Raw genomic sequence first — 13,612 nt, 5'->3', positions numbered from 1 at the left:
AGGTGACAGTCAGGAGCGCAAAGGCCTCCGTGCAAAAGGTGGCAGAGAAGGAAGATGACAAGAGCCTGGGTCGCTGATGGCATAAGTGAGCCTCTGACCCGACTGCCCAGTCTCAGCTTTCTGTACGAGTCTCGTAAATCTCTCTGTGTTTTAGCTGCAGCTTCGCACGTATTCTGTTCTGTCAGCTGAGCACAACGGACTCACGACACATTCACCGGACACCATTGGACTAAAACAGATTTGGGTTTGGATCTTGGCAGGTGACAGCTGACATCTGGATTTCCTCCCCTACCTCCACTCCCCCAAAACTGCTCTTGCCGAGGTCACCGTGTCAACGAAGGGAAATGACGTTATTGTAACGGACAATCCTGAAATCGCGGCTCAACACAATGAAGTGGGTTTCTTGTTCATGTTACAGTCCCATGCAGGTGGGGGCGGGGGAGGTGGATTGCACTACACACAATCATTTAGGGTCCCCGACTTCGTCGTCTGGCAGCCCCACTCTCCTCTGGGCGCCTGGACCCTGTTCCATGGAGGATCAGATAGGAAGTGTTTATGGTCCAGGTCTGGAAATAAAGCACTTTACCGAGATCTGCCTTCTATCGGCCGGAATTCAACCACACGGACACGCCAACATACAAGGGAGGCTGGGGCACGTTGTCTAACTCAGGGAGAGGTGGTAAATTTGGCCACCAGTGTATGCTGTCAGGGTCTCCCTCGGCCCCCAAAGACCTCCACATCCTTATATCCAGGGCTCACTTCTGAAGCCTCATTTTACGCCACCTCTCGACACGCCTCAGTGTTGGCCATTCCTCATCTCTTTGAGACTCTTCTGTTCTTGGCATCCTTCCCAACTTCTCTGGGTTTTCTCCAGCTCTCCTAGACACTCCTCTTCCACCCTGAAGGGTTAGGGGTCCTCAGGTTCCATCCTTCTCTTCTCATCCTTTCTTATCTCTCCCTGCACATCCCACCATTATTGGCTGCCTCAATCACTGGCTATACTCGTGACCCTGAATCTGTCTCCCGCCTGTCCTGTCTCCTGAGCTCAAGACTCTGGCATTAAACATCCTCCTGGACATCTTCACGTAGACCCCTCAAACTCAACAACCCCAAGCGGTTAATATCCTCTTTGCCCCCAAACCTGCTCCTCCTCCCGGGCTTCCCTGGCTGTGAATGGCACCATCATCCACCCAAAGTCTCAACTCCCAACGACTCGCTTCCCCAGGCCACGCGCTCTCAATCACCAAAGCCCTGCTGCCTCGACCGCCTAAATGTCTCTGACCTTCATCCACTCCTCTCCACAGCCATGACCGCTACCCAAGTTCATGCTACCATCACCTCCCTCCTGGACACCTGTAACAAACTCCCAAACTCCACCTGTCCAAACTCTGATCCCCAAGGGTCCTCTAGGCTAGTGCTTCTGAAACTTCAGCTGCATAGAAATCAGCTGGAGAGTTTGTTTAAAGTAGATTTCTGAGGGCGCCTTGGTGGTTCAGTCCATTAAGTGTCTGACCTGATTTCAGCTCAGGTCATGATCTCACTGCTCATGAGTTTGAGCCCCACGTCAGGCTCTGTGCTGAGAGTGTGGAGCCTGCTTGAGATTCTCTCTCCCTCCCTGTCTCTGTCTCCCTCTGCCCTTCCCCCACTTTCTCTTTCTCTCTCTCAAGATCTCTTTTCTTCTTTTGTCGTTTAAATTTTTTAACGCTTATTTCTTTTTGAGAGAGGCAGAATACGAGAGGAGGAGGGGCAGAGAGAGACAGAGACACAGAATCCAAAACAGGTTCCAGGCTCCAAGCTGTCAGTACAGAGCTTGAACCTATGAGCTGTGAGATCATGACCTGAGCCAAAGTCAAGACACTCAACCCACTGAGCCACCCAAGTGCCCTCTCTCTAAAAATAAATAAACTTAAAAAAAAAAAAAAAAAGTAGATTTCTGGGCCCCTCCCAGCCCCCCCTCCCCCCCACCCTGCAATCTGATTCTCATTCTATTGGTCTGGAATGGGGCTCAAAAATTTGCATTTCTAAAAACCTCCCGTAAGGGGGTCCCCTGGAGCAACCAGAGCTAAAGATGCTGGAGCAGAGGATGCAAGTTTTGGGACCATACTTTGAGCAGCAAGGATCTCCGCGCTGTCCAAAACGGAGGCCACTAGCCACAGATGGCTATTTAAATTACTAAGGCAAAATAAAACTCAAAATTCAGTTCCTCAGTAGCACTAGCCACATTTCAAATGCTCAATGCCACATGTAGCTACTGTATTGAAAAGCGTACAGTATAGAATATTTCCATTACCACAGAAAGTTATACAGGATAGCGTTGCCCAGGCCGTGGGGACCGTTCTAAAAATGAAGGCTGGGGCGCCTGGGTGGCGCAGTCGGTTAAGCGTCCGACTTCAGCCAGGTCACGATCTCGCGGTCCGTGAGTTCGAGCCCCGCGTCGGGCTCTGGGCTGATGGCTCAGAGCCTGGAGCCTGTTTCCGATTCTGTGTCTCCCTCTCTCTCTGCCCCTCCCCCGTTCATGCTCTGTCTCTCTCTGTCCCAAAAATAAATAAACGTTGAAAAAAAAATTTAAAAAAATAATAATAATAATAATGAAGGCTGATCCTGGGCACCCCCCCTTTTTTTTTAATTTTTTAAGGTTTATTTATTTTTGAGAGGGGGGAGGGGCAGAGAGAGGGAGACACAGAAGCTGAAGAAGGCTCCAGGCTCTGAGCTGTCAGCACAGACCTAGGCCCCCCCTTCCCCCTAAGATTTCAGAGGCTCTCACTTCCTAATGAAGGATATCGAGAGCCCGGAGGGCACAGAGATGCTCCTAAACGCGGATACCCTGAAAACGCTTCGGAAAGTCTGTATCTCCCCGGGCTAGAAGGAGGCCAAGAACTTTGAGCTCGTTGGTTGGTAGCGGGGGCGGCTGCCAGCGCTTTCCTTTGATTGGGTACTTTCTCATAGCGGAAAGCCAATCATCCAGGGAGGTGGGGGCGGGGCCCGGCTCGCCGTACAGGCCCCGCCCCGAGTTCCGGCTCTAAGCACCGCGGGAGAGTCCGATTGGCGGTGAGTTCTGACCCTTTACCTGCTTAAAGACCATTAGGTCCAGGACGCCAGCTCACCGCTTAAAGAGTGGGGAGGTAGGGTCATGTCCTCCCTCCGGCCACAGGGAGCACCCCTCCCCCAAGCCCTGAACTCCAGGTGTTACAGTCTCGCCCTCTGTGTGTTCAGTGTCACCGCCTGTGAAATGGGATTGGGTGGGAGGGGTGGGAATGGGAGAAATTGCAGTGTCCCTCGGACACCAAGGCTGTGTCCCCACAGGAGGATGGCGCAGGAGGAGGGCGGGAGCCTGTCCGAAGTGCGGGCCCGGGTGGGGGCATCACATGGCATCACCGACCTGGGCCACAAGCTGCACTTCTATGACCGCTGGGCTCCAGACTATGACCAGGTAAACTGGCCAGGCTCCTTTCCCTCTCTCCTCTTGCTTGCCCAGCCTCAACTTTCCTATCTCTAAAGAGGGAATAATTTGCTTTGCATCATCGCAGGTTGGCTTGTGAGAATGAGGTGAGAGCCGGCAGTCCTGCCTCCTCAAGGACTGGCCCCCTCTTTGGCTCATCCACAGTAGCTCTGCCCTCTGACCAGCCCCATGTTTCCATATTGGCAGCCCCTTGAAAAATCAGGAAACAAGACCTCTCTACCCTGGGACTGCACCTGGAGGAGGTGCCAATAAGCATGCGCGCGCGCGCACACACACACACACACACACACACACACACACACAGCTTGGCCTGTTTAATTCCTAGACCACCCTACACAGAGGTCACCCAAACACTGGGGCACGGGGTGCCGGTCAGCTCAGTACTCTGTCCCCAGGATGTGGCCGCCCTGCAGTACCGCGCCCCCCGCCTCGCAGTAGACTGCCTTACCCAAGCCCTTCCGGGCCCACCCCATGCTGCCCTGATCCTGGATGTGGCCTGTGGCACCGGCCTGGTGGCTGCTGAGGTGAGGCCTCCCCACATCCCCTGTCCTCTCTTCAACTCCCCACTCACTCAAATTTCCTCCCACCCCTGGCCCCAGAACTCTGCCTCCCTGCTCAGACTCACCGGTCCCAAACACGTGGACTACATTTACTGCGGAGCCTGCTGCCCTCCCCAGGTGCAGGGACCCAGCTGGGAGATGGCAGGTGTGAACTGTGACTGAGTCCCCCCACCTTAGCTGCAGGCTCGGGGCTTCCTCCAGCTGCATGGGGTGGATGGGAGCCCAGGGATGCTGGAACGGGCCCGAGCCCGTGGCCTCTACCAGAATCTCAGCCTCTGCGTCCTGGGCCAGGAGCCTCTGCCCAGTTCTGAAGGTACTTCCCTTCCCACCCAGGCACCTTGACAGTGAGTGCCCTTCTCTTGTCCAGCCTCCATCCTCCTTGCTGAGCCCTTCACAAGCCCCCGCCCACACTGAGCCCTATGAACCCCCACCGGGACCCTCTCTGAGCCCCTGTGAGCCCCTCTCTCTGAGCCCTCTACCCCGTGATCTGATGTCATCCCTGTGGGTATCATGAGGCCACACCAAAGACAGACCCCACACTCCACACAGGGACCTTCGATGCGGTACTGATGGTGGGTGCCCTCAGCGATGGCCAGGTGCCCTGCAGTGCGATACCTGAGCTTCTGCGAGTTACCAAGCCAGGTGAGGAGCAGATCCATCCAACCCCACGTGAATGCCTTCCCCCCCGCCCCCCCCCCCCCCGCACACCCACAGACCCACTAACCTCCGAATGTCTCAGGCTAAGCGAGGGGCAGGGTCCTGCCCAGGGTCACACAGCCTAGCCTAGCTTCCCAGCCACCAGCTGCCACCAACAACAGACCCAGGCAAGCAGGCAGGGCAGACCGGTAGCCAGCTTGCCCTCTTATCCACTGGGCAGCTCCACTCCCCCTGGCTCTGTTTCCTCGCCTCTGAGCGGTGACAGAGCCCCTTCCCCAATGGATCGCAGTGAGCGCTGAGCGAAAAGACGTGTCTGAGGCCTTTGCTCCAGTCCTGGCACTCAGTGGGGGCTCAGTTCAGTTCCCTCGTCTTCCGGCTCCCTCACGAACTCACTGACAACTGTCAGGTGAGTCTCTTGCTCTTTCCTGGTCTCAGTTTCCTCATCTGTGAAATGGGCTGCTCGGGTGAGATGATAGACGTGAGCACTTTTTGTAACCTCCACCCATGGGTTGATGTGCAGCTAAGGGTTGTGTTTACTGTGCTCCTCCTGTGTGCCTTGTCCCACGCTGGCCTCTGCTCTGGAGGGGGGGTATGCACCCTGCCCTCTGGGCTTCGATCACCAACCCACTGCACCCCACTGCACCCCAGGAAGGGGCGTGGGGAAAAGGACCAGGGCACGCACTCTGAGAATTCAGGGAAGAGAGGCATTTCCGGGGGACAGGCGGGGGGGGGGGGGTGCTGACGGCAGTGGGCACAGGAACACAGCCACAGGCCGAAACAGGTCAGGAAGACAGCCACGGGGAGTCAGAGGCAGAAAGGACCATGGGGGACTGAGCAGGCAGGTGCTGAGGCCCTGACTTGGCTGCAGGATGGGCTCAGGAAGCCCCAAAGTGGGCCTGTGGCAGCAAGGCCGCATCCTCTCCCTGTCCCCCTCGCCTCCACTGCCAGGAGCCGGGCCTGTGGCTAAGCCTGGGCAGGTGTGGGCAGGCTTCAGCCTCAGGGAGCAGGGTCTTCGATGGGGTCAGAGAGAGAGGTAGTGGTGGGGCCCAAGAGAACAGGAAACCCCCATTGGCATAACCAGCCCCACCCGCGCTTGTCAGGCCCCTGAGCTGGCTAGAGCCCCGTCTGCTGCGCCCCTGTCACAGGCTCCCCTGCTTCGGAGCCTTTCCTCTCACGGAGCCCCAGCCCACCCTGCAGGGCCCAGCTTCTCCTCCCCGCTTCCTCCAGGAAGACTTCCAGACACTGGCCTCTTCTACATGTATCTGGGCCCACACTGGGCATGCTATAGGTGTCTAGGGAACACCAGAAAGGATATGTCACTCATTCATTCAGCCGGCGCTTAATGTGGTCCTTCCTGTGAGACCCGGAAACGAGCCCCACTCTGTAAGCTGGGAAACTGCAGCTCAGAGAGGCGATGGGACTTACCCAAGGTCCCAAGTGCTTCCTTCCTGTGCATCCGGACACACCACATCCTCCGGCAGAGGGGCTGGGTGAGCACTGAGGAGGGAGTCCCCTCTGTCCAGGGGATTAAGCCAAGAGTTCCCAGCGTAAAGGACGCGTGAGCCTGGAAGTTGGTATAGGAGGCTGAAAACGCAGAAGGGTATTCCTTGAGGCAGGAACAGTGAGCAGCAAAGGCATGGAGATAGGAAAAGGCTGGCAGTGGGGGGGGGGGGGGGGGCGGGGTGGTGGGGAGAATGTACGCCCTTGAGGGAAGAGCAGGAAAGATAACCTTTCCCGGAAGGGGTGGGCCTAGAGCCTGGAACCAGGGCTCCTGCCCCTCCCCCACTCACCTCTTCCCCCCCACCCCCACCCCCGTCTCTCCCTAGGGGGGCTGGTGTGTCTGACCACCCGGACCAACCCATCCAACCTTCACTACAAGGAGGCCCTGGAGGCTACCCTGGACAGGCTGGAGCAGGCCGGGGCGTGGGAACGCCTAGTGGCCTGGCCTGTGGACCAGTGGGAACTGGCCACATCCGAGCTTGAGGTGGTGCCCAGAACTTCTGACAGCGATGGCTTCATCTCTGGCATCGTCTACCTGTACCGAAAGCAGGAGGGGGCCCAGGTGGAGGGAGTGAGGCCCAGTCCTCAGCCCCCAGCTGGCCTCTGACCCTCTCATCCAGGTCTCCTCCAGGCCCGTCCTTGGGCCTCCTCTGCTTCATCTGTAAAATGGGGCCCCTGAGCCAACCTTGCCCATTAAATGAGTCCCAGGAGGGGTAGCAGGACTCTGGCTCTGTGAGTCTCTTCCCCAGGAAACTGACATCCGTCCCTGAGAAGGACAGAAGTGAGAAGAGATGGAACAGAGAGGGCCCCCACCCCAGGCCGCCCCTGAGCCAGCCCCACAGATGTAACTTCCTGACACCTCCCGTGGTGGGCCCTCTCACGCTTACTCAAGGACAGGAAACTCATGCCCGTGCCTCTGGCCTTGGCCAAATACCTTCACATGGCCAGGATTCAGTTTCCTCCTCTCTAAAGGAGCCGGAAAGCTGAGCTCAGGGCGTGTCTGCCCGGTGAAAGGGTTCAGTGACCCCCGGGCCTTGGGGGTATGATCAGGACTAATGATAATTCCTCCACACAGGGACTGTGGGAAGGCTCGTTAGGGAGGAAGACTGAAGCCTGGCCTTCAGGACAAGCAGGATTCCGAGGGGTGGAGAAAGGCAAAAAGGACATTCTAGACCCACAGCAGGAAACAGCCTGGGCCAAGGCCAGGACGTGGGACCCGGAGGGTGAGCACGCCAACCTGGATGCCCAGGTTCGGACAGAGCTGGGACAAAGATGGATAGAGGGCAGGTGGCCCACCCCCCAGGGCTGAGTGTTCTCACGTGGCCTCCCCCATGGGGTCCCCAGCACTTCCGCAGTGCGTTTCCTATGATCGCCTTGACCTTCCAGCAAACGAAGGGCTTGAGCGAGGTGATTCCCAAGGTGAGGGCGAGCTCTGATTTGTCACAGTTCCTCGAAACCAGGTTGTTGTTGTGGTTTTTTTAAGTACTCCTCCCTCACCCCTGCCCAGGCTTCTAGCCCTCCCCTGCCCACCTTCACGGCTGAAATCAGAAACGATATGGTCTTCCTGTGCACAGGTCCCATTTATTGTAGAAAATTATAGTAATTACCATGACAAACAGATATTAAGTTACAAAACAGAAACCAGAGAGGAGGCAGGGAAAAAAAGGTCCAGGACTTCCTGGGAATGAAGGCCAGAGAAAGACCGTCCCCCCTGCTCTTCCCAGGATGCCCAACGACCTTGGCACGAGTGGCGAATCCAGGCGTGACCGGTCACAAGAGGCTGGGGTCCTCCTACCCAGGCCGCTGAGGCAGAGCCCTGAGGCTGCAGGGCGGGGGGAGGGAGGGGTGCAGGCAGCATGGGCAGCCTCCGCGGTCTCCTCCCCCACCACCACCCAAACCAGTTTGTAGCGCCTTCACCCCTCCCCTCTAAACCCGTCTGTCAACTCTGTGTCAACTCTGCTCCACGGGCAGGTGGGGGAGCGAGGCGCCAGCCATCCTCACGGCCAACACAAGAGTGGGCCGGGCACCCGCGGGGGCAGAGCCCAAGCAAATTCAGGGCCGTGCTCTCCTGACCGGCAGGAGCCAGCTCCCCCCTCCGCCGCCGCACCCTGTTACTTCCGCCCCCTCTCCTGTGTCCCCGGGGCCAGAGGAGGGCAGCACAGGAGTCTCTTTCTGTCCATCCATCCTTGCTGGCGGAGAGGAGGCTCTGGGTAGGTGTCCGAGGGGGCCGGAAGGGGCTGCCGGCCGGTGGCCTGGCTCAGTCCCTGCTTGTGCAGCCTGCGGCCCGTGGCAGGAACATCCCCGGGGGCACGGGCTGCGCCTTCAGTCCAGGGAGAAGCAAAGCCCGGAGACAGAGCTGAGTGGCGGCACCTTACACGTAGTTGCTGGCCGGGGCGGAGCGGGCGGCAGAGTACTTGGCCGAGTAGGGCTTGTCGGTGCGCGGTGGGCAGTTGCAGCACAGCAGGGCCCCCCCGAGGAGCAGCAGGCCCGAGGCGGCCCAGCCGACGTACAGAGAGGCACCCATCTCCCGCTTCTGGCCGGAGGCCACCAGCGGGTTGTAGAAGTCCCGGATGATGTTGTTGGCCGTCCAGGACACCGGCACCATTACCAGCAGGCCGGCCAGAATGAACACCACGCCCGCCACGATCATGGTCTTGGCCTTGGCGCTCTCGTCCTCCACGCAGTTGGTGCACTTGCCGCCCACCACGGACAGCAGCACGCCCAGCACGGCCAGGATGATGCAGACGACCATGAGGGCGCGGGCCGCCTGCAGGTCCTGGGGCAGCGCCAGCAGTGAGTCGTATACCTTGCACTGCATCTGGCCGGTGCTCTGCACCACGCAGTTCATCCACAGGCCCTCCCAGATGGTCTGCGACGTGACGATGTTGCTGCCGATGAAGGCCGTCACGCGCCACATGGGCAGCGCGCAGCTCAGTATGGCGCCCAGCCAGCCCAGCACGGCCAGTGCGATGCCCATCACCTGTAGTCCCATGGAGGCCATGGTTCGGCGTCTGCCGGGGTCTAAGACCTGGAAGGCTGTGGGGATCCGGCCCCGGGGGGCTGTAGGAATCCAAGCGATGAGGACAGACCCTCGGCGTCTAGAGGGAAGACTTTCACTGCGAGTCCAGAGGCAGAGACAGTCGGCTCAGCTCCTTATCTCTCCAGAGTCAGAAGCACCAGCACAGCAAGTGTGACCGGACCAGTTCCTGTCTCCAGTCTGACAGGAGACTGGAGACTGGAGCAGTTATATGGCTCTTGGGGGGGGGGGGGGGGGAGCAGAGGGAGGGGTTTCCGTCCCTGGGGACTTCCCCTGACCAGTTTCTCTGGATTCCAGAGTCAGGGCCAACAAAGGCCCTTCAAGGCCTCAACCCTGGGCCCCTGAGTCAGGATCCTGGAGAGCCAGTCTCAGGGGAAACTGCCCTCTCCCCACCCCCCCCCCCACCCCCGCCCCCAGGCCCTTGCTGAGGTCAATCTGGAGGTAGACACTGAGTCACAGTCCACACGCACCTGGACCCATGGGGCAGCCACGCCCAGCCAGGTTCAGGTCCCGAAGACAGGATCTCCACACCTCAGGGCTCCCTCCTTCCAGGCTTGGGTGGGCAGATGGGGTGGAGACCCTCAGGAAGGGGGTCTGAGGATGAAATCCCCACCCCAATTACTGTAGTCCTGTCCATATCTCTTCCCCACTGGCCTGATCACTACTGTTCCCATTCTCACCGTCCACCCACTTGCCTCACCCGCGTTTTTGGTGTTGGCTCGACGAGGGCAGTTTGGGGAACGAGGGGCTGGGGAGCCAGGACTCCTGGGTCTGTTACTTGCTGTCCCCGCTCTTACCACCACCAGGCTTCCCAGCCCTGCCAGAGGAGAAGAGAGAGGGAAACCTGCCCCCCCAACTCCTGCCCCCTACCAGGAGAGTTTCGGTCACCTCCTCCTGGGGCTGCAGCCTGTTTGGCCAGACCTGAGTGGGGGAGATCACCAAGAACACGCTACGGGCCAGACCCTGGGAGCAAAGCCCAGCAAAAGCCTGTTTACTCTGTGAAGACACACAGAGAGGTGGTCAGATAAAGCCAGGATGGGGGCAAAGTCCCAGGAGGCTTCAAAAGGGAGGAAGAACACAGACAGAATGGAGGTGGGGCTCTGGGAAGGGGGCTTGGAAGGCAAGGGGAGCTGCGTGGTACAACTCTGGGGGTGCAGAGGGCACTGAGGACAGGAATCGCCACAAACGGGAGTGTGCAAGGCAGCGGGACTAGGTGAAGGAGGACATTTGGGGAGAAGAAACATGGAGGTCAAAGGTGCTGATGGGGGTGGGGGGGCGGAATGCACTTAATTCTAGGAACCCGGAGGAATCCAGTCTGACCAGACCCTGGGGTCGTGGGGGAGGGGCTGGAGAGAAAGGGCCAGAAATCTCTGCCCCAAGTGTCACTGAGCCCATCAGGATCAGCAAGGGCATTGGATGCCAGGCAGAGAGGTGCCCGCACACCCTAGGGAGATGTCTCTGGAAACTAAATAGAGGTGAAAGAAAGCAGGGGAGGGGTTGAGGGGGTCTTTGTCAAGGAGAGTGGCTGGATCAAGGGAGCCCCTCACCCTCCACGTGGTCGCCACCACGTGGGGATCTTCAGGTCCCAGAGCCCCCAGCACTGTCCAGCACCACGCTCAGTGCCCTGGGGTGGCTGTGTGTCCTCCGGCTTCCCATGGAAGCATCAGCAAGCATGCGTGATTTAGGTTGGAGTCCTCTGTGAGCCCTGGGCACACCGGAGGCCTTTGGACCCCGTGTTGACAACCTGATACACCGCAGGGCTGGCTGGGACAATCTAGCGTGATGGGGAAGTCGCGGTCTTGCGCTGTGGTTGGCGGTAACGCATCCGGCCCCTCTGTGAGGCCGGGGGGCTCCCAAAGACCGAAGCAATGCCTGTCTCAGCACAGGGGTGCTCGGTGAATGCTCGGGGCGCTCAGTAAGGCAGGAGGCATTCTCCTGGTTCCCAAACGCCCTCCCCCACTCTCCCCTACACACACACACACACACACACACACACACACACTGCCAGGGACACACACCAACACAAACAGGGATGGTTTCTGCCTGGACCACACCTCCCAGGGTTTTCCTTACAAGGCTCTGAGGAACAGCACACCCCAAGGCCTGTGGGCTGAGCAACAGAGATAACTACCCTTCGAGATTAAGTGCTTTCCTGTGATGACTTCATCACAGCCTCCCCATCAGTAAGGAGGCAGGGTCTCTTCGAGCCTTCGCACAAATGGGTAAGCTGAGGCCGGAGAAGGCCGAGGGCTTGCCCAGGATGGGATGGGCACTCCTCCATCAGAGCCTCCTTAGCCATGGTCCCAGCACCTCAGCAAGCTTTCTGAGTACAGAAGTGAGTTGGCCAGATGGCCGGACCCCCACCTTGCCCCGCCCCTGCCAACTTCCTGCCCTTGTTTTCCTGGGACACAGCCAACTGGCACTTGGAGAAGTAAGAGTGGGGGAGGGGGAGCACACAGGCCCTAGAACTTTCCACCTGTGGCCCAAAGAAGTGACTAAGAAGCTGTCCTTCCCTGCCCAGTTCAGCCAAGCACATCAGAGGCAGGGGAAGGGAAGGGCAGGTGCAGGAGAGGCCCAGGCAGAGGGCAGGCCCAGAGCAGGGGAGGTCTGTGGGGAGTCCAGATGGGGCTGTGGGCCCAGGTGTGCAAAAGGAACAGAAGGGGATCCCCAGGGGACCGTGAGCAGCTCTGCACATGAGTGGAGCTGGAGAGAGATTTGTAGATGCTTGACTTACGCCAGGAGACACTGGCTGGGTCCCACCCACCTGTTGAAGGAAAAACACTAGCAAAAGCCAGACACTTTTCCTGCGTGCGCTCGGGCTCCCTGAGCCTGCCACTCCCAACAGCCTGGACAACCTTTTACTGTGACATCTCTCAATATATATATATATATATATATATATATATATATATATATATATTGCCACCCATCATCTTTGCTTCTGGGCCAAGGAGGGCAAGGTTGGCATTGATTTCTTTTTCTTTCTCCCAATATTTGCTGTATAATTTCGTGCCAATAGAATAAAACCACACATGCTGGTTTTTATCAAGGACAGTCCTCTCCCCAGATCAGTTCACCCATCCCTGCCCATGCCAGGAGCATCTTGCCTGCCGTGTGACCATGGGGAGGTCGGTTTCATCCTCAGCCTCAACTTTCCTTGTTGTCAAAGGAGGATATCCGAGCCCTTCCCTCTCGAAGTGTCAGACGATATGAGGATGTGAAAATGCCTTGTCAGCAGGAAGTTCAGCACCATGAGGACAGATAAGTCACCCCCTCAGCCCTGGTCCCACTAACACCAGGTAGGAGCTGGGACTTCTTGGACTTCTGGTCCCCAGAGGCCCAGAAGCTCAGCCAAGCCCATGATCACAACACACAGACACACACACACACACACACACACACACCCCAAACATAACATTTTGATCCTTATAACATCAAGGTGTTTTGAAGAAAAAAAGAAAACAGCCTCACTCTCAGCTCAAAAATCAGTCCAGCGGAAAGCTGGTCCGAAACCATTTATCTCTGCAATAGCTCACAAACTTCTCAGCCCACAGACACAAGTTAAGATCGTGTTCTTTTTTAACCAGAGACAATGCCATTAAGTTCCACAATGTTTAAATGTCAGTAAGTAGTCTGCAATGGAATGTCACGGTCCCCAGTGAGCATACAGATTGTGTCACCAGGGCACTTCAGAGCCATCTCCCAAGCTCGTTCCAAAGCCGGATCTCCCCGAGGCTTGCGGCAACAGGCCGTCACTTCCAGCCCCCGGCCGGTGCAGACTGGCCGCCTCCTGCGTGGCTCTGGCAGCGACAGAGATTTCCCGCACCTTCCCAGTGGAAAGGCTGGGCCCCCGGCTGGGACTTTCAGAATCTGAGGGAGGATGTGGTGGCCCCTGTGTGGCTCTCATCCGGAATAACCCTGGCCCTCCCTGGCTCGAGTCCCAGCTCTGCCACTACCAGTTCTGTGACATTGGGCAACAGAAGCAAACTCTCTCAAACCGATTTCCTCATCTGGGTAAGGAGGGTGACAGTGCCTCCTGCCCAGGGACTGGGAAGCTCAAGCAAAGACACAGAGTCGGGGCCCAGGAGCACTTGGCCCACTGAGATTCTTCGGGCCACGCTCACAGGGGTCCGGTGAGCCCAGGACAGGCCACCAGTTCCTAGGCTGGGAAGTGGAGTCCTGGCCCTCTGCCTGGCAGCCCGCACCAGCGGCCATCCTCCCCACCGGCTGGGGACGGGGTAATGACAGGCCTGGCTGCACAGGAGGCCTGACTGCCCGGCCTGGCCAGACCGGCTGAGCCTGTGCTACCCCCTGGCTGGGCCCCACGTGGGCTGAGGGAGAGGGTGGGGGTGGAGGGTGGCCCCTCCAGGGAAGGGAAGCCAGGCCACACTGCTGCCT

The 13,612-nt window shown here is 58.3% G+C and overlaps 2 protein-coding genes across 2 annotated transcripts; one reads left to right on the top strand and one right to left on the bottom strand.

Annotated features, from left to right (window-relative positions):
- Nucleotides 1–2,960: 2,960 nt before the first annotated feature.
- METTL27 (methyltransferase like 27) lies at nucleotides 2,961–6,899 on the top strand. Its single transcript, XM_086692820.1, is given in 7 exon segments — nucleotides 2,961–3,048; nucleotides 3,304–3,430; nucleotides 3,856–3,984; nucleotides 4,198–4,333; nucleotides 4,570–4,662; nucleotides 6,504–6,624; nucleotides 6,626–6,899. Coding segments are annotated over 6 exon segments (729 nt in total). The 5' UTR covers nucleotides 2,961–3,048; nucleotides 3,304–3,307; the 3' UTR covers nucleotides 6,753–6,899.
- Nucleotides 6,900–7,738: 839 nt separating this feature from the next.
- On the bottom strand, nucleotides 7,739–9,420 carry CLDN4 (claudin 4). The gene has a single exon (XM_025923084.2). The coding sequence runs from the start codon at nucleotides 9,176–9,178 to the stop codon at nucleotides 8,549–8,551; it is 630 nt and encodes a 209-aa protein (XP_025778869.2). The 5' UTR covers nucleotides 9,179–9,420; the 3' UTR covers nucleotides 7,739–8,548.
- Between the last annotated feature and the right edge of the window lie 4,192 nt (nucleotides 9,421–13,612).

This window comes from Puma concolor, chromosome E3, assembly GCF_028749965.1.
Source record: "Puma concolor isolate L17-30 chromosome E3, mPumCon1.1.hap2, whole genome shotgun sequence".
Classification (NCBI taxonomy): Eukaryota; Metazoa; Chordata; class Mammalia; order Carnivora; family Felidae; genus Puma; species Puma concolor.
Note: the sequence above shows the minus strand (reverse complement) of the source record. Positions and strands in the feature narration are given on the sequence as shown.

Bases quoted from the DNA above. Each gene is read 5' to 3' on its own strand.
- CLDN4 (XM_025923084.2), bottom strand. From the start codon at position 9,178: ATGGCCTCCATGGGACTACAGGTGATGGGCATCGCACTGGCCGTGCTG.